The 25,717-nt window shown below is 39.6% G+C and overlaps 1 protein-coding gene across 5 annotated transcripts in view; it reads right to left on the minus strand.

Moving 5' to 3' along the window:
* Positions 1-649: 649 nt before the first annotated feature.
* The window catches only part of Elf1 (E74 like ETS transcription factor 1), a 93,240-nt gene continuing 68,172 nt past the window's right edge, over positions 650-25,717 (minus strand). For 4 of the 5 annotated variants that reach the window (XM_038310335.2, XM_038310336.2, XM_038310338.2 and 1 more), the window contains exons 3-9: positions 21,829-22,009; positions 16,256-16,363; positions 14,506-14,670; positions 12,594-12,677; positions 11,765-11,957; positions 8,937-9,386; positions 650-2,740 (exon numbers count right to left, since the gene is read on the minus strand). In XM_038310335.2, coding sequence (XP_038166263.1) covers positions 2,143-2,740; positions 8,937-9,386; positions 11,765-11,957; positions 12,594-12,677; positions 14,506-14,670; positions 16,256-16,363; positions 21,829-22,009 — 1,779 coding nt within the window. In that variant the 3' untranslated portion in view covers positions 650-2,142. The remainder of the gene's footprint in view (positions 2,741-8,936; positions 9,387-11,764; positions 11,958-12,593; positions 12,678-14,505; positions 14,671-16,255; positions 16,364-21,828; positions 22,010-25,717) is intronic. The other variant, XM_038310340.2, reaches the window with a different exon arrangement.

Here is a 25,717-nt window from a genome sequence, read left to right on the forward strand (position 1 = left end):
AGGGAAGTCAATTACAGCAAAACATCTACAGCAAAGGACAGCCACTCATTCACAAAGCAATAACAACACCAAAAAGCCTTGCCTTTTGGTTTAGCCTTTACCAGATCCCTCGTGAAAATATGGCTAAGCAATTACTGTATAATGTTGCAGCTTGTAGCATCCAGTAGCCAGGCAGAATAGAGCCAGGTGGGAAATCCATACTAAGATAGAGGGGAAAAGAAGGCAGAGTCTGGGAGGCGCCATGTAGCAGCCAAAGGGATAAGATGCCAGAACATTACCAGTAAGCCATGACCACGTGGAAATACAGAAATACACGGATTAGTAAAAATGGGTTAAGTTGTAAGAGCTAGTTAATAATAGCCTGAGCTAATAGGCCAAAGAGTTTACAATTAATATATGTTTCTGTGTGATTACTTGGGGGACTGGGCATCCAGGAAAAGAAAGCACAGCCTCCAGCTGCACTATGTTCACACTCAGGCATGCGTATGGGATGTGCACAGTGAGAGGAACACTTGCCCAGTATGATGGCATGTGCCTGCACTCAGGAGTCTGAGGAGGATGACCACTAGGTAGCACAGTGTGCCCAGGGAGGCCTTGTGTCAAAAAGCAAAAGAAATAAAGACAAGAAACACTTGCTTGGAAACAGAAATATTGAGAACTTTTACATGATTTAATAATAAACAATTAAAGATACAAAAACGAGTAGAGATTCCAAAAATTTTAAATTTTTGTTTAAATACAAATTTATTTTATAATATGAAAACATATAATATTAGCCCTCTAAACATAATGATTTTTCTTCTACAAAATTTCTATACTAGAAAATTTGCAGAAAACAATTTCTTGTGACATTAAATGTACATTATTTACAGCTGAAAAAGTAATCTAAGGACTCTACTTCAGAAAATTGGATATATGTTATCTTTGTATGCAATTTCTTTCCCCCTTCACCCATAGTAAAAAATTATCCAAATAAGAAGCAATTATGCCTTTATAACAACTGACTCCACACATCAGTTCAGGACTCAGGCTGCGTCCTTGGGCCTTGGAAGCCCTGACTCTCAGAACAGCAGTCTATTATTTAGCACTCAGCACGGAAGTGAGTTTACCAATAAGCCACAGTACATGGCGGCCTAAGAATTAATGAACAAAGAGCTCAAAGAATTTATGGCAGATCTTACTGATGAGAATAGTTTTGTGAGGAAAACATTTTTATACAGTATTTTACCTATATTTACAATAGGAAATACTCAGGCAATATTCTGAATAATTTTAAAGTACAGATATTAAAAATCATAAAATTTATAAGAGGGGAACTTGGAGACCATTTTGTCTAGTCCAGTGCATCCCTTGTTTTTAGCAGAATGGCAAAGGCTCTAGCAGATGAAGTGGCCTGCCCAGGGTTACACACCTAGGTAGTGGGAGTGCCACTCACAGGCTGCTGCCCTAATAATATCACACCTCTGCCACTCAGGTCCAGACATTATCTTAGGCACACTTTAATGTTTTCTGTTGCTTTCTTTTGCTTTTGTTTTTGAAAGGTTTCATGTAGTCCAGGCTGGCTTCAAACTCACTATGTAGTTAAAGCTAGCCTTCAACTCCTGATTGCCCTTTATCCCCCTCCCAGGTGCTGGGATTACATGTGCCAACAGATTTGTAATGTTATTTAAACAGTGCAGCCAACTAAAGTCAAGCTAAGTGACATCATAATAATAGTATAAAATAAGTTTCTTGCATCTAAGTCAAGACTTAAATTATACAAGTGGAATGAAAATATTTCCTATATAAATTTCCTGTTGACTTATATTTAAGTAGTATTTACAAACCATTCAGGAAGCTAATACAGTGTCAAGTTAGAAAAGAAACTTTAAAAATACTTAGGATATAGCAATTGAAAAAAATCTTAAGAATTTCTTCATAGTATAAAATTCCTGCTCCTTCACAACTGAGTTCAGAAACATAGAGAAGAGAAACATCTGGGTTTTTCTCCTTATCTAAAGGCAAAAGTAACTATGTCTAACAATTATAAAATTATCAACTTCTGTGGATTTATCTTAGGAAAAAAATCAGGCTATTTTCAGACAACCAAAAAAAGGAGTTCAATTAAAAAAAAAAACACCCATAATTCCTTTGGTGTGTTAATTAAAAAGAGTTGGGCTCGAGCAGTTCATTCTGCTTGATGGCTACCTGAGAGGGAAACCCGTTTGAACTGGACACCACCATCACATAAGGCTGTGGCTGCTCTTCAGTTTTCTCGGTGTCTTCATTCAAATCATCTTCCATCCTTTTCTCTGCTTCTTCTTTGAGAGTCTTTGTTTCCTGAGCTTTGATAACAGAGGTGATCACAGTGCCAGGTGGCTGTGCAACCAGCTGTGAACTTCGAGAAAAGGTCACCACAGGTGTAGTAGCACTGAAGGATGGAGAGGAATCCATACTGACAGCTCCATTGCAAAGGGACTGAACATTGCTTGTGAGGACTTGCTGTACATGGGCGGGGCTAAAGACAATTGAAGGAGGAGAGCCCGGCTTCTGTGACTGCAGCATGACGTTTTCTTTCAGTACTGTCATGGGCTGTGATGATGGAATGGCTTGTAAAATAAATTTCTGTGACCCAGCACCTGACGATGGGTCTGTGCTGGCTATAACCGTTGTGAGTGGCACTGTCTGGAGTGTTACTGTATGCAGCTGCTGGTTGCCAGGAGACACGACTACTGGAACCTGGGTTGAAGCTTGTATCGTCCTATTGAGATCACCAAATAGAAGTGAGACAATTAGCAAATGGTACATCTTTTAAAACTTTATAATGTCATACATTCTCATTGCTACTTCCCCCTATTTTTATCACAACATAATTAACATCATGCCAAACCTTATTTTAAACATTATACAGGAGTCATGATCCAGCCGCAGAAGACGCAAGATGTGACTGCCTCACCGAATAAGGTACTGAGCCATGTGGCTAACATATACAAGAATAATGGGCTAATATAAGAGTTAATAAGAAGCCTGAGCTAATGGGCCAATCAGTTTATAACTAATGTAGACCTCTATGTGATTTCTTTGGGACTTAATGACACTGGAACCAGGCAGGACAGAAAACTCGGACAACAGAATGGTGCCCATGTGGACAACTGCATCCACATAAAGCCTGAGAGAGCTTGGGAGGTAATTCTTGACAAAAAAGAATAGATTTAAGCATGACTTATTGATAGCAGCATTTTCTCAGCTGGGCTTTTCTTGGTAGAGGCAAGCACTCTCATTTAAGAGAGGCTTCCTGACTCAACTTTAGCTGCAAAACCTTGCAGCTCTTTTAAGAGGTCCTGGCACGAAACACTTAAATGGTGTTGATAAAAAGTTGACCACATGCTTTTTGGTGGTGGCAGGGACCCTGAAACGCCATGGAGTTGTGACAATAAATATGGCTTTGGCCAGTACCTCTGTCATGAGACTGGAATCTCAGAAAGCTAAGGAATGGGCTGGATCCAGCCGTCAAAGCCACAGCTTTAATCTTCTCCATATTGATTAGCAAATTAAAGACTCATGTGATCAGAAAGAGAGGTATACAGTAAATAGAGATTATAAAACAAATAAAATCTCTAAATGGTTTACAGTGTGTTTAAAAATATATGCAAGATGGGAGAGAAAAAAAACAATTAAAGTCCTTAAAAAAAGAGAGAGAGTAGTTGGGTGTGGTAGCACACACCTTTAATCCCAGCACTTGGGAGGCAGAGGCGGGCAGATCTCTGTGAGTACAAGGGAAGCCTGATTTATAGAGTGAGTTCCAGGACAGCCAAAAATATACACAGAGAAATCTTGTCTCAAAAAGCCAAAAAATTAAAAATAAAAATAAAAGAAATACAGGTTAAAATAAAGCCACATAAAGATGAAAAACACACAGAGAATCTGGATACTGTATGTTATTATGTTCTCTTTGAATTGTTTGAATGCTGAGAAAGGAGCAACAGCTGCTAAAAGATACGTGTTTATAAATGCTGCTGAATTAATCCAGGATAGGTATTTTGAAAATACCTTGACTTCAAAATTTAAGTCAAAAGGTATATTACTTTGGAAAAGAGGTTTTGCTTTTGTTTCCACAGAAAATGAGAGGCTATGGGTTTATTCTGAGTTAAGAAAAATCAGATTTGATCAAGGAAAACCATCTGAGAAATCTCTGGTAGGAACAGACAGCCCAGGTGTCTGAGTTCTACATCCAGAACCAGATTCAAGACTGCTGCCTGAGATGATCAAGATTCACAGAATACTTCAGTATCCTGACTTGATCATAACTCTAAATTTTCTTTAGGTCCCCGTAAGATTATCAGTGCCGCCAACCAGCAGGAAGTAGCCTGGAAAACTATGCCCACATTCCCAAAAACTGGACTATGGATATTTTCCTTTGTTTAAAATGTTGGTTAGAGTCTTTAATCCCAGCACTCGGGAGGCAGAGGCAAGTGGATCTTTGTGAATTCGAGGCAAGCCTGGTCTACAAGAGCCTCCAGGACAGGCTCCAAAACTACAGAGAAACCCTGTCTCCAAAAAAAAAAAAAAAAAAAAAAAAAAAAACCCTAAAAAACAAAAAATGTTGGTTACAAGTTGTTATGGATCATGGTCAGGAGAAAGGCTAAACAAAAGATATTAGATTCAGAGTTGTTTTGTTTTTTTTTTTAAAGGGGGAAGTGGTGTGGGACAATGGTCAATGGTCTGTATTCTGTCAATTATATTTATTTATTTTAAATAAATGCTGATTGGCCAGAAAAAAAAATCATACAGGCTGGGTGTTTCAGCAGCACACCCCTGTAATAGCCACACTAAGGAGGCAGAGGCAGTTCAAGGTCACCGAGGGCTGCACAGAAAGACCATCTCAGGTGAAAACACTGAATACTGCCACATTAATACAAGTGACTACGGTATCAACACTCCAATCAAGGTATTTATGCATGGGCCACTCTAAAGAAAAGTATGAATTTAAAAGTAGGTCTATTGATTGACCATGCTTACTCCTAACAAACACCAAACTTCACATAATTTTTTTCAACCTGTTTTCTAATGTAAGAGAAAAAAATGCTTGATTAGCTTTAACAAATCCTATCTTAACAGAATTATCTATTTCTTTTAACAGAGTTACTAGGATTTCAGTAGCTCATAATTGGTATCAGATCTACATCATAAAAATCATGACTATAACTTCTATGAGTTCTAGGTCAACAGAGAGCAAAATTAAGGTCAAGTTTTGGTAAAATAAAATACACATACATTTTAGCAGCCAAAGTAATTTTCACAGTAATTTTTTTCAATATAAGTTCTTTCTATACTGCCCGGACTAGATCTGATCCCATTCACCAATAGACAGTAGTATAAACATGCCACCCCACCCAGCATAAAACTACAATTCAACATAAAAATATTAATGTAAAATCCAGTTTATAGAATGAGTTGTAATAATGAGCTAACCTCATCATTAAATAAAAAAGTTCATAAATGATATGATGACTCAATATAATTTTAAAAGTTTGCACTTATAAATATTATAGGGTTTTGCTTGTTTGTTTGTTTGTTTGAGACATAAGTCTCTTATAGCCTAGGCTAGCCTTATCTCCTGGTCCTGCCTCTACCACCCAAATGCACATACTATCACACACAGCTTAAAATTTATAGTTATGGTTACTGCTAGTATAAATGAGTTGAAGGGGCTGGAGAGATGGCTCAGTGGTTAAGAGCACAGGCTGTGCTCCCAGAGGTCTTGAGTTTAATTCCCAGCAACCACATGGTAGCTCATAACCATCCATTATGAGATCTGGTGCACTCTTCTGGCCCGCAGGCATACATGCAGGCAGGACACTGCAACACATAACAATAAATAAATCTTTTTTTAAAAAAGAAAGGAAAATGTTTAAAAAATAAATCAGTTGAAAACTCTTGATAGAGTTCAACTGTTCTCTCTGAATTTGTTATTTTGTGAAAGTTACACTTGACATAGCTCAGTACTAAACATCAACTAGCAAATTATTAAATATAGATTATGCTAGCTATTTGTGACTGGTCACATATACAAAGATAAACAGCCCACATGAAAAGATAAGACAAAAAACCAAGTGCAACTTAGAAGTTCAAATGAAGGGGGAAGGTACAGGATGACTAGAGCATCTATATGTGGGACTCTAACTCTCCTGTCAGACTGGCACCCAAGGTACCACCGTGACATCAGTCTGTGGATGGATAGTTGTAATATAGGCAGTGAGAAAAAGAAACAGTTTTAAAAACAAAGTCTTTAAAGAGACAGTAAAAGTTATATAAAATAATACAGACAGTCATAAATTAAAGGAGTTAAAGAAAAATAAGCCATGTAAAGATGGAAATAATATAGTTTTGTGTGACTATTTAGGTCTGGGTAGCTGGGAACTGAAAGCAGAGTCTCTGCTTAAGATAGTAACAGTTTCTTCAATTTTTTTTTTCCATTTTGAAAACAGGTCTTGCTATGTGTGTAGCTCTGACTGACCTAGAACCTGCTATGCTGACAAGGCTGGCTTCAGACTTATAGTGAACCTCGTGAATGCTGGGTACAGGCAAGCACCACCATGCTCAGCTTTAACAGCTCTCTGGAAGGGTGGAGCTAGAAGAGAACAGAGCTAAGGAATAAAGACAGGATGGAGGGTATGACTCAGAAAGGCGTGGTGGTATTAGGCAAACTAAGTAGAAAAAACAACCTTAGTAGACAGGGTTTTCTGAAATATACTGTGCCTCCCCTATCCTTCCCATCTGAACCAGAGTGTCTGTGGAGAAATCAGTTTGAGTAGATACCTGACCTGGCCTATATAATTAAATCAACATACACATACATACATACATACATACATACACACACACACACACACACACACACTTACAGGTTGTGTGTACAGGTGAATTATCTGTCTATGCTTGCATACGTGACATGAGGCACACTTGTACATATCGGAAGCCAACTTGGATCCATCAGTTCTCTCCCTCTACCATATGGGTCCCAGAGATCAAAACTTAGATCACTGAAGCAAATGCCTTTACCTGTTGAGCCATTCCATTGGCCCTTAGATTTCTTTTTGTTAGTTTATATATAAGGTACTATAGTATTATAAATACTATAATATAAGCTCAAGCTGACTCAAAACTATGATCCTCCTGCCTCCAGCTCCTGAGTGATGAGACTGTAGCTGTGCACTACTGAAGCATGCAAGCACAAGGATAGTTTAGCAGCCTGGGGACCCCACCTATATCAAGCTGCACATATACCCCACTTCACAGAATGGAAAGCCCTAAAATTAACTACTTTGTCTCAAAACCAACTAAAAACTGGGCATGGTGGCAGACTCCTATATTTTCAATACTCAGGAGGAAAAGGCAGGAAGACCAAAAGTTCAAGGCCATCCTCCTATATATAACAAATTTGAGGCCAGTCTGGGATACAAGATACGATATCAAAGGAAATACAGCTATTAAAGAATAAGTCACCATGAAATCTCCGCGGCCACAGGAATTTCCAAACATTTTTCTTTATAATTAAATCAACAATTGTATCCAATTATGTTACATCAGTTTTATCTTCAAGTTAGCTACTTTTTAAAACTCCTAAGCTGCTTGTAACTAAGAGCTATCATATTGCTGATTTATGATTCATCAGAATCTCTGAGACTTATGTGACATTTAGCTCTTGCTGGAAATTGACTCAGGTGTCAAGAAGTGTCATTTAATTGTCCCAACCATCTGAATTGTTAAGTACTGTTTTCATTTATAGATGAGGAAATATTCCTAATAGTCAGTTGATTTGCACATTTAATAACTGGCAAGGCTGGCGGGCTGAAAGGTTTGGCAGACATTTCTTCCTACCGTTGTTACCTTGCTTTGAAAGTAACCTACAACTTTAGGCATTTTTAAAGGATAATTTTAAAAATCTTAAGACAAACTTATTAATGCCTGGATAAGTATCAAGAAAATGAACTCCAGCATTTTCCAGGGACAGTTCTCAGAAAACCCTTTCCCAGGGGTTTGTCATTCACTGAACTATTATGAAGTCCAGATCAAATTAAACCTTTCAAATGTATGAGTATATACATTATCAACTGATTTAAAAGAAAACCCGAGATGCTGATGATAATTCCTGTGATTTACATAAACCCTCTGGTTTATGTAACCAACTTGTTTTGGCCATGGTAGTGGCAGCGCTATGACAAAAGACATGAGCAAGAAATATCCATTTAGTTTTGGACCATTATCTCTTGCCTTATTCTGTTCTTATTTAACAGAAGACCAACATCTGGCACATTAACGCCTAAAGAAGAGAAACTTACTCCTGGTTTTCACACCTGAGCTTCAGAAGTATTGTAACACAGGGTTTTCCCAGTGCTAACATTTATTTTTGGTATTCAATGCATCCTAAATGTCTCAGTTATGATAATTTATGCTGCTTTTTGCAGACCGTGATCTATTAGGCTAAGCAAATTGGTAGAGTAACAAAACACTTGGGAGACAGGGGAGTCAGGATGATGAGAAGGGTCAATAGCGACAGAGGCTATCCTGGGCTACCATGAGATTAATCTCAAAAATAAACAAGGTCTAGAAAAATGATCAGTTGTTAGGAACATGTCCTGCTTTTGCAGAGGGCAGGAATTCAATTCCCAACACCCACATCAAGCAACTTGCAACTGTCTCTAACACCAGCTCTAGGGGACCCAGTATCTTAGGCCTTCACAGGCATCTGCAGTCAGGTACACAAAAACCCACACACAGACACATATACAATAATTAAAAATAAAACAGAACTGATGATAGAATCAGAGAAACTGATATAAACTCCTGAAACAAGCCAGTGACCAAGAATTCTACCTTCTGAACCCTGACCCACTTAAATAATGCTTCTGCTCAGAACATCCCACAGTGATGCGCTCTGGCCACTGTTTCCTCACCTAATACTCGGAACTGAAGAATTTGCTGTTTCTTCCTGCATGGTGCTGGTTATGGTGGCTTCTCCTTCTGGGATAGCTTGTACTGGCTGTACTACGTGAACAGTTCGGAAGAGCTGGGTAGGATAGGGAGCCTGTGAGGGCTGCACTGTCCTCAAAACTTCTGATGGCTGTCCAGCTTCCACAGGATCTTTGGGTTTGGTAGCTTTAGAATTCCCTGGTTTCAGAATTGTAGTGGCCCCTCCTTTTATTCCCGGACTTGAAGATACTCTTGATCGGTTTGCTTGATTCCGACTTGATGTGGTTGTTGAAGATAAGGACGGATCTGAAGATTCTATGCTGGAACTTGGATCCTCATCATCTATGTATATAAGATCTTTTGGCATTTCTTTAAACTGATACACCAAACGCTGACCTTCCACTTTTGCAAGAATACCTCTTTGGTAATAGTACCTAGTAAAAGCACACAATTTCATCAATCTTATTAAATCAAATGTAAATGAAAATGATAGTCAACAAAATCAATTTTTTCTAATCATATAAAGTTTAAAAATAAATTTATTGTTACTAAGGTTTTATTATTTGTTTTGTTTTGTTTTGTTTTTTGAGACAGGGTCTCTTTACATAGCCCTGGTTGTCCTGGGAACTAACACTGTAGACCAGGCTGACCATGAACTCAACAGACATCTGCCTGGCTCTGCCTCCGGAGTGCTGGGATTAAAGCTGTGTCTCACCACGCCAGGCAGAAAATGAGGAAATTTGTAAAGGAAGGGCACTTATACCAAATATATACAAACTCTTCCACAGATTAAATCCTTATGAGGGACTGAAAAGATGATTTAGTAAAGTGTCTGCTTGCATAAGATCCTGAACTCCATCCTCAGCACCCATGCAAGGGCTGGGTTCAGTGTTGCACACCTGTAGCCCCAGCACTGAAGAGGCAGAGAGACAGGCAGATCTCTAACCAGCTCACTAACCAACCAGCCTAGCTGAATCAGTGAGCTCCAGGTTCAGTGAGACAGCTGGTACCACAACACAACACAGAGTAATCAAGGAAGACACCTCCCCCACAAGCACCCATTCAACCCCCATATATACAAACACATGTATACACACATACAAGTCCTTACTAACAACCAAATCTAAGATAAATTCTGAAGGGGACTGTGGAGAATGGCTGGAGTTTTGCTTCTCTTCCCTCCTGTTCCATGCTCCAATGGGCTGGGTAATCAAATTTACTACAAGCCTCAAGGCGTCATCTCCCCTCCCTATCTTACTAGCAACATTCGAACAAGTTTAAATTTGGCTAAATTGTGCAAAATTTAGTAATTCAAATGCCAGTGATTTTAATAAAATTAAGAACCTAAGTTACTCTTGTAAATGCATACCTATGTCTTTTGTGTATAATGTCCTTTTCCTAAGCACCTCTCTCCCTTTCTCTGCCTCCAATGTTTCCTTGGGGCTGGAGAGATGCTCAGCAGTTAAGAACACTTAGTGTTCTTGAAAAGAATCCAACATAATGTCTATAACTTTAATTTCAGGGAATTCAACACCTTTTTCTAACCTCTGAGGGTATCAGGCACGCACATAATGCACAGACATATATGCCAGGAAAACATTCATATACATCAAGTAATTCTTTTTTAAAAACTTAGTAAGTTCAAACTTAAAGAAGAAGAGGAGGAGAAGGAGAAGAAGAGGAGGAGAGGAGAGGGAGAAAAGTTGTTGTTAAACAATTTAAGCTAATAAAAGATGAATTAGTAAGGAAGGTATGGTGGTGTACACCTTTGATCCCAGCAGTCTCAAGGTAGAGACAGGTGGATCTCTGTGAGTTCAAGGCCAGCATGGTTTACAGTGAAACCCTGTCTCAGAAAAGGAAAAAAAAGAAGAGGGGAAGAAAGTTCTAAGATGACATAACCATATATCCTGATCATTTCTATTTAAAGTCTTTCTCAAACAACACATATGTGGAATAATTAATGATCAGTCATAGAAAAGCAAAACAAAAATGGCATTAAATTTCTTTTTATCTAATATCAATATTGAAGTATTATTCTACTATAATAAAAGATATCTGAGAGTCACATTTTAACATTTTATAGATTTTCAGATCTCTTTATAAAACACAGGTTGGGTATCTATTTTCTGAAATGCTTGGGACCAACAGCACCCCAAGGTTTTGGAGGTGCTTTTGAATTATTTTATTTATTTATTTATTTATTTATTTATTTATTTATTTATTTATTTTGGTTTTTTGAAACAAGGTTTCTCTGTAGCTTTGGTGCCTGTCCTGGAACTAGCTCTTGTAAAATAGGCTGGCCTCGAACTCACAGAGATCTGCCTGCCTCTGCCTCCCAAGTGCTGGAATTAAAGATGTGCACCACCACTGCCCAGCCTTGAATTATTTTTAAATATCTGAATAGATTTTACCAGTTGAACATCTGAACTTGGAAACGCCCTCAAATCCAAATTGCTTAGTCCTCTTACTGTTGCTAAAAAGCTTGAGACTCTAGATTCCTGACTTCCAGACTAGACTCTGCTGTCTGCATGATTATTTGTATGAGATCAGTATTTTCCCCAATTCAAGTAAGATTTAACTTTAAATGCTGCTGGTTTCTCTAAGAACCGTGGTCTCCCTTTAAATATAATTCATGGGCTGGGGATGTAGCTCAGTAGAATGCGTGTCTAGAACACACAAAGCCCTGGGTTCATTCCCCGGCACTACAGAAACAAACAGCAGAAACACAATTATAGTCTTTAATTTTTAAAAGGTTACCCGTCTTTCAGTACCTAGGAAATGACATGTTTCACATAATAAAACCCCCACATACCTGAGGGCTCTTCCCATGGTCTCATAGTTCATATCAGGTTTGTTTTTGTGCTTCCCCCACAATCTAGACACTGCTTTAGAATCGACCAGTTTAAAAATGCCTTTTTCTCGCTGTGTCCATTTGATGTACTTAGGGCAGGTAGCTTTGTCCTGAAGCAGAGCCAGTAAAAACTCCCAAAGGTAAATTGTGTTTCCTGAAACAAAATCAATTTACTTTAAAGGAACACATTTTCCTTTAACAGACAAGCCAAGCACAAGGCTAGAAGTCTTACGAGGTCCGTCTTTACCCACAAAGAAACATCACATCATTTAGTTAGCTGATGCAACCCCTCGGCGTTGGTGGATAGTCACAGGATCTAGTAGAGGCCTTACTAAATTCATACATAAATGATATAGGAATGGCAATCTTGTCAATTAGTTTCATGACGATAAAGGGAAACACTGATGTCTTTTCTGTCTGCTCTTTAAAAACAATTACATAGTGAAAGCATCAAAAAGTATATTACAATTTAAAAAGGCTTTCAATAGTTCTCTTTATATAAGAATCAGCAGATCAACCATGATAGCATTTTTCAAATGTGAGCAAGAGTTGTAAAAACACTAAAACTCCAACACACCAAAGTAAGGATCTGCAAACTGAGACTCCAGACTAGCTGAATGGCTGCAAAACTTTGCTGAAGGCTTAATGGATTATTTAACATACCCAGTGTAGTCACATTTGGTACCCCCCCCCCCCACACACACACACGGGGCAGGAAAGGAGTGGCAGGGAAGAAGAGAGGGAGAAGGAGGACCCTGGACCTGTATGATAAAGAAATCTGAGCACTTACCCTTCCCATCTTTATTTTTCTTTTTCACGGATATATTTGGTGTAGTGGCTGGGGAATCTGGTCGTGGTGGTTTTGTTTTTCTTCCTGAAATCAGAATAGCTCTGTATAAATATTTCCCTCAAAACTGAATGAAAATGGGTAGTTTCACTCTCTTGTTGTTTATTGAAAATTTCAAGTTCCAAACTTTTATACATGGGTCATATAAACTGGTCTCTCAAATGCTATCTAAAAGAAAGATAACTTCAGTTTAAAAATGAACATTAAGTTAGATCACAAATAATTACTTATCCATGAAATAAGTATATAATTACATATAGTTCAGGACTAGAGACAGAGTTCAACAACAGAGTCCTTGTCTGACATGCACAAACCCCCAAGTCTAATCCCCAGCACACCAGGGATAAGGGGGTAGAGATGGGAAAGAAACCAGAAATTATCCTTTGGCTAGCCTGACCAAGAATAAAATGAGGTTAAATTTCAAATACTGTATTTTTCTCTGAGATCACAACACTAGTGCTTTCTCTTAAAATTTTTAAGACTATTCTTAACACCGACAAAATTTGATCCTAAAAAATTAGCTATAAAGCCGTGTGTGGTAGCACACACTTTAATCCCAGCACTTGGAAACTAGAGAGAATGGCAGGTGGCTCTCTGTGAGTTCTAGGCCAGAGTGATCACGTATGCCTCTTTGTGGGGGGATCTTTAAAAAAACAAACAACAACAACAAAAAAAAAACCAGGACTTTCTTTGGAAAAAACTCAGGGCAGGAGCTGAAGCAGGAGCAGTAGAGAAACTGTTTACTGGCTTAGGTTCGTGTGTACTTAGCTCTCTTAAACAGCCTAGCCCACCTTTCGTAGGGATGGTATTGCCCATAGTTGGCTGCAATCAAGACCCAAAGACATGCCCAAAGACAAATCTGATCTAGGATGTTCTTGAGTTCAGGCTTTCTCCTCAGATGACTTTAGACTGTGTCACATTGACAATTAAATCTAAGACACTCTCAGTTTGTGAAAAGTTAAAAGATTCTCCTTTAACATATTCCAACATTTTTGTCTTCAGCTGCCTGCAGAACTCCAACTTTCTGTAGTGTTTTCCATTGGCACCCCGTAATGGAATCTTTGGTAGAATGGAGGTTTTCAAACTGTGCCCTAGGGCACTGATTCTCAACCTGTGGGTTGAGATTCTTTCACAGGGGTGCATATCAGATACCCTGCACAGTAGATGTTTATATTACAATTCATAACAGTAGCAAAATTACAGTTATGACATAGCAGTGAAAATAATTGTATGGATGGGAGTCAGCACAACAAGAGAGACTATATTAAAGGGTTGCCCATTAGGAAGGTTGAGAACCACCGCCCTAGGGAATGAGGAGTGATACACAACTGTGATCCCTGCATTCGGAAGGAGGATCTGGGTCATTCTTGGCTACATAGGGAGTTCAAAGTCAGTCCTGGATACGGCGGAGCATTTCTCAAGACAGATGGCTGGAGAGAGGGCTCAGCTGTTGAGAGCACATGGAGCACGTGCTGCTTACAGAGGCCTGGGGTTCTCTTTCCAACACCCAGTGACAGCTCACAACCAGCTCCAGGAGACCTCACACCTCTGGCTTCTGTGCAGGCATCGGCATTCAAATGAACATGCATGCACGCACGGACACACACATACAAGCATACATAAATAAATGCAACAAAATACAAAGAGTTAGAAAATCTCCTTTGGGTGATACAGATCAACTATTTTTTAAGTACCTAAGATTTTTTAGTAACTAATATGAAGAAATACTTCAATTTGTTTTGTGTTCTCATTTTTCTCATATATTTTAGCTGGCATAGAAACACCCTCTAATAAAAAGTAAATTTGGATTCTCCATCAATACTAACTGGATGACCTAAGCAAGTTAGACACTCACCTTTCTTTCTTTTAGGTTGTTCTGGGGATGAGGCTCCTGGGGAATCTGCACTTGTCTCCGGCATTTGCTGAGTCTCCATCACTTCAGGAATCCCATCTAATGTGACGGACACATGGGTGATTGGAGCGATAATATCATCTTCAGAGGAGCTAAATATATTATTATCTAAAGGAAATGAAATTAATTATAATCAGGTGTGTATTATAAACAAAAATCATTTCTTGTTTTATATACTCTCTGCTTTTTATTTCCTTTGCCCTAAATCAAGAATCCTGAAGCAGTCCACGCTGCACTTCCAGCACTAGTCTATCTCACCCCCAACCCCATGTCTACCCCTGAAACTCAGTTCCTATCTCACCGCATTAGAACTCTAGACAGAAGCCTTATTCTCTGAAAATAAAAAGGAACAGTCATAGTAAACGGTATCTCCCTATAACTGACTGAGGGAAAAACAAAACAAATAATACAAACTCCATAGCATGCCTTTCAAAGTTTTCACAAATCAGACCAATCTCATTCCCCGTTCTCCGTGAAGCTTAACACTATAGCCACACATGCAAAAACATCTTTGTCTTGAAAATATTTTTTTATAAGTTAGTGCTTGTGGTTGAATTTCTGACTTCTAGCTAGAATGCCTGTTTCTTTCTCCGCTGTCTAAAGAAGTGTATTGTCATCTGGTTCTTCCCCAAAAGCTAGAGTGCCTGCTGCCTCCAGAGCACTATGCTACCACTTTGGATTTGGCTTTTAGAGTTATTTACACACATGAATGAATTCAAAATTCAAATGTAAGATTGAAGAGAGGAGTAATAGCTATTCTTTTTATACATACCGCTGCGCACATCACAAACATTCAATAAATACCTTGAAGTGACTTTAGTAACTATGCTTTTAAGTTTCAGTTCCCCCTTGTCAGAAAGGGTAAAGGAGAAATAGACTTAAAAATAGGTTAATAATTTGGCAATGAATGTTGTGCAACAAACGGTTAGGAAAAACTTAACAGGTTTTTGCCTATGCAATTCAATTATCTATGGAAATAACTAACTATAGTATACTAATCTAGGTTCAGAAACAATGGGAGGCTGGAAAGATGGCTCAGCAGTTAAGAGCACTTGGTTCAGTTACTAGCACCTACATCATGACTCACAACCCTCTATAGCTGCAGTTCCAGGTGATTCAACACCCTCTTCTGGCCTCTCTTGGCACTGTATACATGCTGTGCAAACATATATTTGCATGCAAAACACTGATGCACATAAAGGTTTTAAAAATTAAAAGCAAACAGGTTAAGACACAATTTTTTTTTTTTTTGGTTTTTCGAGACAGGGTTTCTCTGTGGCTTTAGAGCCTGTCCTGGTCTCGAACTCACAGAGATCCGCCTGCCTCTGCCTCCCAAGTGCTGGGATTAAAGGCGTGCGCCACCATCGCCCGGCTAAGACACAAATTTTCCAAGTGTGGTCAAGGTATACTGTATGAAATTCCTAAATAATTAATAAAAATATTATGTTGGGAAAAATGTAAGATTTTGCATAATCTATTATTTCATAAAGCAAATTTCACAAATTACTTTTTATTATGAAATGTTCATCAGATCTTAAATCAGTTAAACAGAACGTTTTAACAAAGGTGCCACATAGCAATGTGCTTGGGAGCGACAAAAGAGAAAAAGCCTCCCGATGTTCACTATCTAATGGAGATGCAAGAATAGCTTTGCAATGAATGTACTCAGACACAAGCGATCATCAGCACTCACTTATCCGATTTCCACCCAGTACAGGGCCAGGAGAATCCATATTGAGGAGCGCCTCAGCAGCCTCAACGGTCTCAGTTGTCTCCTCTCCATGATGACAAGAAGCCTCAACTACAACAAAGCAAGACAGCATTAGCTCCAGTGTGTGTGCTACTCTGAAATTAGTCACCGTGCTCGTCTCCTGAGCCAGGACAGACCGCTTAACATTGAGCGTGTATGCACAGAAACTGTAAGGTACAGAACATGCCTAATACTGAGTCTGAGTGGGTGTGGATAAAGTCTCACCTATGCTGGCTTCAGGTTTTGTTTTGTCAACTTGATAAAAGCTTGAGTCATCTGGGAAGAGGAGAAACTTCAATTGAAACAATGTTCCCATCACACTGGCCTGCAGACAAGTCTGTAGGGTATTTTCTTGATTAAGGATTGATGTATGGGTGCCCAGCCCACTGTGAGTGGTACCACTCTTGATTAGGTAAGCAGTCCTGGGCAATATAAAAAAGCAGGTGGAGGTGGGGGCATGAAGAGATGGCTTAGTGGCTAAGGACATTTGCTGCTCATTAAGAGGACTGGGATTTGGTTCCCAGTATCTGCATGGTAACTTTAACTTAAGCTCTTGGGGGATCCAACACCCTCTTCTGGCCTCCTCAGGCACCTGAAGACATGTGGTGTACTCTTTACATTATATGGAGAAAATACACATGCACATAAAATAAAGAATAAACCTTTGAGCCAGGCAGTGGTGGCGCACGCCTTTAATCCCAGCACTCGGGAGGCAGAAGCAGGTGGATCTGTGAGTTCAAGGCCAGTGTGGTCTACAAGAGCTAGTTCCAGGACAGGCTCTAAAAAAAAGCTGCAGAGAAACCCTGTCTTGAAAATCAAACAAACAAAAACAAAGCAAGAAAAGAATAAACCTTTAAGAATAAAAGGTAGGCTGAGCAAACCATGAGAATAAGCTAGTAAGCAGCATTCCTTCATGGCCTCTGCTTCAGCTCCTGCCTCTAGGTTCTACCTTGAGTTCCTGCCCTTACTCCCCTGAATGATGGATTGTGATGTGGAAGTGTAAACCAAATAAACCCTTTCCTCCCCAAGCTGTTTTGGGGCACAGGGTTTATCACAGTGGCAAAGAAGCAGACTAAGACATGCACTATAGCTCGGGCTAGCCTCACACTGGCAGAAGCAGACTAAGACATGCACTATAGCTCGGGCTAGCCTCACACTTGCAAAAATACCCCTGCCTCACCCTCCCAAGTGCTGGGAACACAGGTGTCATACCAGCCAATTGCCATTGTGGTTTTTGAGGGGAGTTTCAAAATTATCATCATCTTGTATGCACATGTGTCTGTATGATGTGTGTGACCCATGCTACAAAGTGTGCATGGAGGTCAGCGGACAAGTTTATGGAGTTCTTTCTTTCCTTCCACTTGTCCGTGGGTTCTGGGGATTGGACACGGGTCATTATGCTTTCACAATGAGAGCCCTCTCCCCAGCACTTCTGTCTTTTAGTGACCGTGTCTACCCTGGCTGGCCCCAGACTCACAATGGCCCTCCCGCTCCTCCCTCTTGTGTGGGGTCACAGGCATTCACCACCATAAAGTAATTAATCTTTATATGTTAGAAATTTTGAACAAACCAAAATTATGAGACATAATATAATAAAGCATTCTGTGCTCATTCACAGCTTCAGACACAATCAAAAAGTAGTTAATATTTCACCCTCGCCCTCCCACCACCCCCAAGACCTACCTCACTTCCTACAAAGGATCACTGTGAGGGATTCAATACTCCATTTTTATTCATTTGTTTGGTTGTTGCTTTGTTATTTTTGTAATTTCTTATGTTTATGTGTTTGTATGAATGTATGCTCATACTACAGCATGCATGTGGAGGTCAATGGAGAAGCTGAATACCATGTAGGTCGATCAAACTTGGATGGTAGGGCACTCGGCAGCAAGTGTCTTTACTCACTGAGCCTTTTTTAGCAGCACTATTTTTTTTTAAATACAGAACCTTATTATAATCCACCCTGTCCTCAAACACACTATGTAGCTGAGGCTGGCCTAGAATAACTGACCCTTCTGTCTCTGCCTCCCAAGTCTTGGGACAACAAATCTGGACCTGCGCATGTATCTAAAATATAAGGAGCCTAACACAATGATATCATTATGCATTAAAAATTAGCATGAAATAATTACATAATACCATGTGCGTCCCTCAAAATTCCTTTTAGCTGGTGCTGGAACACAACAGTAGTGCACTTGCCACACCAGACACATGACTCTGGATTCCATCCCAGCACCAGGAACAACCATTACCACAACCAAAACAAGCAAAGAAGACACCCCAGAAGATGTGCAGACTGTTTTTAAGGAGGCCAGTTAGAATGAGGTCATCACAGTAGACTAGGACATCTGGACGTGTATAGTGAGCAGGGAGAAGACAGCATCAGAAAGCACGGGAGAAAGAAACCAAGCCAGCCAGTACCTTGACCTCCAAGTAAATGCTTCTGGGGGGAGGGGAGAGGCAGGGAGGGAAGCAGAGAAAACTGTAGAGCTCAATAAAAAAAAGAAAGAAAGAAAGAAAAGAAATAGAAAACCAGATTGAATTGGAAAAAAAAGTAATTTAGGTACAACACCTTGGGCTTAATAAGATAGGATAGATAATAAACTATTTTATTTTATTTTATTTTATTTAAATTTACCAAATGCAAATGGATTGGACATTGTTAACATAATTCTTCCCTGTATATATTATATATAGTTATTGTATTTAGTGTATATAGATAGCTTTACTATGTTAGTAAAACCTTCACTTTTTAATTGGACAAAAGGGGGAAACGTGTGATATTTTGATTATATTGTGATAATAAAGCTTGCTTGGAGAAAAAAAAGAAATATTTGAAAAAAAGTTAACAAAAATTAAAATGCTTCTTTCTGCCAGCGAGTGAAGCGATGCTAGGTTCCGGCAGCCACGGCAAACAAGGTGGTACTGTTCGGTCCCTTGTCATTCTCCCCCCCCCCCCCCCCCCCCCCCCCCCCCAGCTTCTCAAAGGCTTAATACTACCTTCCCCACTCTGGAATGAAGCAACTAGAACTTCTTCCCTTTCTCATCACATTGCTTAGATAAGCACAGAACATCTAAGGACTTGAGTGGTGAGAAAAGAAAGGGAGGAGGAAGAATATGCTACAAATAATCTGGCTTTTAAGATATGGCTTGCTTTCTGGTACCAGCCCGATACTTTCCCATTTTCTAGGAAGGAACCAGTCTGTATCTGTCATTTGCTCTCTTCAAGCCTAAACGTAAAGGAATAATACACTCAACAAAACAATTCCTTTCCTAAAGATCCTCGGCTTGCTTCCGAGTTTCAACTTCTTTGGAGATCAATATTCTTTATTGATGACTAAACCCAGGAACAAGTACCTTTTTGGAAGACATTGGTTTCCAATTAACACTGAGCAGAACCCAACTCTAAGGTTTGAAGTTACATCAAAATACACTGTAAAATGATGTGAGACAATTCTGTATTCTGTCAATTATGTTTTAAATAAACGATGGTTGGCCAGTAGCCAGGCAGGAAGTATTGCGGAACAACCAGACAAGAAGTAGAGGTGGGGCAATGAGAACAGAATTCTGGGAATAGGAAAACAGCTCACAGATCATGGCTCACAACTGGTCAATTTCACACCCTCTCTGTTTTCTACAGGCACCATGCATGCTTATAGCACACATATATAGAGAGAGAGGCAAAATGCTCATACAAATAAATAAAAATAAATCTAAAAATGATATAAATCCCCCTTCCAAAAAATGGGTAAAATGCAAGGAGGTGGTGGCACACACCTTTAATCCCAGCACTCCGGAGGCAGAGGCAGGTGGAAGAAAAACAAAACAAAAAATAATAAATAAACAAATAAACAAATGATACAAAGCTAAAGCACACTGATGAAAGTACTAGTACACTCACTTTCAGCCTGTTCTTCCAGTCTCCAGTGCTAGACCACCTCTAACCCTGGACAGGACAGGAGGCCTCTGTAAACCCCAGGGCTCCTTCACAGTAGGGCCTGGCTTACTCCTTGGTTTCCTGTGGCACTAGAAAGAAAATAACATTCCTCTCTTTCCCTACAAGCAGCTTTCACTTGGCTCCCATGAATGTGGTAGTAGGTAGATACAAGCACTCAGTGAAGATGACTCTGAATCAAGTCTTTCTCGTGTCTATTTCAATATTTAGGGAAATAGAAAAGGAGATCAAAAAAGTAGTATGAACCAGGCAAGATGGCAGAATGTGTCATTTTCTTCGTCCAACAGGCTTTAGCTTCTGCAGGTAATAAAAGTTACCCTCAGACCTCCATTTGGTTTGGGGTTAAATGCATCTCTCCATGGTAATAATGTACTTTGCAGCCTAATTTCCTTACTTGCACACACTCTTCACACACACCCTTCTCCAAACAACACACCTAGCAACTCCAGAAACCTTGGCCCTGCATCTACATATCTCTTAACAATAACATGCTATAGAATATTCTTTTAAGGTGTATTACTTTTGTTTATGCTCTGGAACATTTGTTTAATGATGCAAAGATGTGTTTGATTAAATAAAATTCACCTGTGATTAGGAAGTTGAGTCAGCAACTAGCTGACAGGAAGTGATAGGGAGGAGCCAGGTGGAGAAGGGTTTTTTAAGGAGGGACGAGGAGCCTTGTGAGGGCTTTTGGAGAGATGGTGGGCTATTTGCTATTCACCCTCTCCTAAGGAGACGAATCCTTAAATCTTGAGTTCTTCAGAGGGACAGAGATTTAGCTAAATTCCCCATTGTTTTGAAAGGGTCAGTGCCTGAGGGAACAGAATTCCCTCAGACTTCAGCCCTCAAGATCTAAACACTGCAGATAGCAGCTTGTGGATTAAAAGGCAGCAACAATTTTTAAAAAAAGAGGACGACATAAAGTTCCCCTACTTGTGTAAAGACTGTTTGTAGTCAAGTGTGCTTCCAACATATACAGATATAAGAACAGAAGGCCCATCCGCCCTGAACTGGTTTTCAGTGCACGCAGGGTAAAGCACAGCTGTGCCTGCTGTAACCTTCAGAGAGCTCACTGTGTTCATCTTCTGACTGTGCGTAACTGACGTGCAAACAATTAAAACCAGATGCGTCTTGGGATGGAGCATGCATAATAGAAAATACACTTATATAAACTAATCTATCAATTAAAATAGCCACCCAAACCACACCCCTCAGTAGCCAGTCCTTCCTTCCTTTAAACTCCATTTAAAAAAAAGACTTTATGGGGTGAGGGGAGCGAGAGGAGGGGAAGGAGTAGGAACTGGGATTGGTAAAATGAGAAAAGATTGTTTTGTTTTGTTTTTAAAAAAGACTCTAAATTTTCTCCTTGGGCCCTTGAATAACCTCACTGTTACTTGATAGGGTAATCCCTCTATAATCTCTACTACTACTGTGCTATGAATAAAGCTACCTTACTTTTGCACATCTGTGTGAGCCCTCATTTTAAATCTTAGATAAAAGACCAGAACCTGGAAACACTTGGCCCATACCCTGACCACCTGTAACAGTGACACACACACACCTGTGAGGGTGATGTCATCGTCATCGTCGTCTATGATCTCTTCCTCAGCAACATCCAGTGAACTTTCAGTTATCATGTCATTGGGCTCTTCCACACAGGCTAGCCCGGCGTAACTATTGAGAATATCGGCACCAGGAACATGCTCCACAATGACAGCAGGGAATATGGCAGGATCTCCAAGCTGCAAGTGATGGAGGGGAGGTAAAGACAATAATTCTGCTTTTGGTGGATACAATTCAAGAACATTTTATTCTTTCAACAAACACGTGACACTCATTTGTGACTTATTTGTTCTCATCTTCTTAAATGGGGACTGCACCCAGTACTTAATGCAGACTAGGCAGAACTCAGACACTGATCCACATGCAACCCTGTTTTATAACCTCTAGCAATTTAGTCCCCATATCATCTTATTTGTTTGTTGGGGGCAGCTTGAGTCTGTGCACGTTTGTGTGTTTATCTTAGCTTTTGGAGACAGAATCCCTCTTTGTAGTTAAACTTTAAGCTCATGCTCTTAAACTGTGGGGTTACAAGTATATGCCACCATACCTGGCTCAACTAGGCTGTGGGATAATGCTCTTGTACACGGTAAAAATATGTCACTCGTATGGGTTTAATAAAATGCCAATTGGCCAGTAGCCAGGCAGGAAGTATAGGTGGGGTGACCCAGACTAGGAGAATTCTGGGAAGAGGAAAGGCAGAGACACAGTCACCAACAGGACCAGAGGAAACGAAAATGCCTTACTGAGAGAAAAGGTACCAAGCCACGTGGCTAAACATAGGTAACAATTATGAATTAAGTTGTAAGAACTAGTTAGCAATAAGCCTAAGCAAAAGGTCAAATTATAATTAATATAAGCCTGTGTTTACTTGGGACTGAACAGCTGTGGGACAGGCAGGACAGAAACTTCCATCTACATAACTACTTACATTGTAACAATCTTTTCATTGTAGTAAGGCCTATGAACCTATAACACCTAACCTTTAATAATTAATCTTATCTCTGTTTTTTAAGAGATGGGTCTTGTGCATCCCAGGCTGGCCTGCTGGCTATTTACCAGAGGATGATCTGAACTCCTGCCTCCATCTCCTAAATGCTGCAATAACAGGTGTGCCCCACTATGCCTGATTCTTCATCTTAATAACAAAGTTTTCAGGGCTGGAGAGATGGCTCAGAGGTTAAGAGCACTGACTGCTCTTCCAGAGATCCTGAGTTCAAATTCCAGCAACTACATGGTGGCTCACAACCATCTGTAATGAGAGCTGGTGCCCTCTTCTGGCCTGCAGGCATACATGGAGGCTGAACATTGGGTATATAATAAATAAATAAATCTTTAAGAAAAATAACAAAATTTTCATTGGTGATTCTAAAAGTATATTTAAAATGGCATTAAATTAAAAATAATGAAATAAACTTTAAAATTATGCCTAAGCATGAACCAGGAAGTGGAATACAATGAAATGTATAATTAAATAGACTCTTACTAAAGTTTCACTCCCAGAAGAGAATCTCAGTTCAGCAACTCCTACAGAGTTACTTGGCAGGAAGCCTTGTGACATCCTCTGACTCACATGCAAACAATTAACTCTCATTTTCGATTATTGTCCTCTTTAGGGATGACTGTATTAAAGTTATGAATTTTTCCTACTAATGCCTATTTATAAAACTGCAGAATTTTAGGACAGGTATGGTGGCACATACCTTTAATTCCAGCATTTGGAAGGCGGAAGCTTTTGAATCTCTGTGTGTGAGACCAGCCTGATCTACAAACTGAGTTCTGGTCCAGCCAAAGCTACAGCGTAAGATCTTGTCTGTGGAACCTCAGAACAGAAAACCTTACCTCATCTAGCTACTCTATTCCTACTGAGAAAACTGCAGCAGGAGTTCTTAACGCTGTACTAAAAGTCAATTAAGCTGCTCATCATGTTACACAGCCCACAGTAGTCTGGACTCACTATGAAGCCCAGCGGCACCTTGAACACTCTGTCTCAGGCTCCCAAGTACAGGGATAACAATATAAGCCACCAATGCCTGGATTCCTTTAAATTTCTTATTTTGAAATAATTTCTAACTTAGAAAAATTGCAAAACTATTCAAAGGATTTTCTTTTTTAAATATTTGTTTATTTATTAATGTATACATATTCTGTTCTGTAGTGTATGGCCTGCACGAGCTAGAAGAAGGGCACTGGACCCCCCATTACGAGATAGTTTGTTGAAGCACACCATGTGAGTTGCTGGGGAATTGAAACTCAGGACCATCTGAGAAGAGCAGCCAGTGCTCTTAACCCTCTGAGCCATCTCTCCAGCCCTTCAAAGGATTTTCATACCACCTTACCTCATATTCCTCTAATTCTAAACGACTTAAGTGTTCCTATTATTGTTATCTTTCCACATTTTTTCTAATTTGTTTTTAACGTGGTTAGTAGACATTCTTTCTTTTTCTTTATGGGTGGTTTTGTCTGCATGTATGTCTGTGCACTACATGTGAGCAATGGTCCTGGGAGGCAAAAGCATTGGACCCCTTAAACTGAAGTTGTAAGCTGCCATGTGGGTGCTGGGAATTAAACCCAAGTCCTCCGGAAGAGCAGCCAGGGCTCTTAACTGCTGAGCCATCTCTCCAGTCACCAGACTGCCTTTTTAATCCAAAATACTGAAGTCTTATTTCCTAAATGCATTATATTCTATAAAAATAGGACAGATTATCAAAAGCAGAAAAGAACATCAATATGTACTATTAACTAATCTACAAATCTGATTCAAATTTCCTTAATCATTTCACTAATTGTCATTCGCAGTGAGGAAGGGTAAAAACAGGAGGGAAAAAAACACAGGAGAGGCCAGGCGGTGGGGCGCACGCCTTTAATCCCAACACTTGGGAGGCCAGGCAGTGGTGGGCGGCATGCCTTTAATCCAACGTTTGGGAGGCCAGGCAGTGGTGGCGCATGTCTTTAATCCCAGCACTCGGGAGGCAGAGGCAGGAGGATCTCTGTGAGCTTGAGGCCAGCCTGGTCTACAGAGTGAGTTCCAGGATAGCCAGAGCTGTTACAGAGAAACCCTGTCTCAGGAAAAAACCAAAAATAAATAAATAAATAAATAGAATAGAATAGAATAGAATAGAATAGAAGAAATTAGTTCAGCGTTCAGTGTAGCTCCATTTAGTAAAGACTCTATTTCACTGTTTTGATTTGTTGAAATGGAATCTTACTATGTATCCCTACTTGCCTCAAACTCAGAATCATCCTCCTGCCTTAGCCTCCCGAGTGCTCAGTAACAAAACTACACCTGTCTAACTGTAACATCTCTGAGAGAGAAAAAGTCATTTGTTATAAAGGAGAGCCCAAAATTGTGTGTTGATTATTTCGATCCAGTTTGCATTTTTGACAAAAATTCAAAAGAAGTATTGTTGTATACCTGAAATATCATGTCAGGGGCCCCTGGGACACTAAAACTTTGGCTGCTTAGTTAACCTGATATGTATCAAGTTTTTCCACTATAAGGTTAATATTCCTTCTTAATATGATAAGTACTTTATGAGAACATTCTGCTTTTTTAAAAAAGATTTATTTATTTATTATGTATACAGTGTTCTGTCTGCATGTATGCCTGCAGGCCAGAAGAGGACACCAGATCTCATTACAGATGGTTGTGAGCCACCCAGTGGCTCTGGAAAAAAAAAGAGCTCTCTGGAAAAGCAGAGCTCTTAACTTCTGAGCCAGCTCTCCAGTCCAAGAACATTCTGCTTTAAGTGGGAAAGATTCCTTTTTATGTAAAATGACATCAGGTACTTAGACATTTTCCTCAGGAGAGTATACTACACCGGAATTACTTATGGCTTTGTTATATACTAAACAGTGTTGATCTTATAAAAAAAACAGTGTGTTTACAG

Source organism: Arvicola amphibius, chromosome 13 (genome assembly GCF_903992535.2).
Source record: "Arvicola amphibius chromosome 13, mArvAmp1.2, whole genome shotgun sequence".
Classification (NCBI taxonomy): Eukaryota; Metazoa; Chordata; class Mammalia; order Rodentia; family Cricetidae; genus Arvicola; species Arvicola amphibius.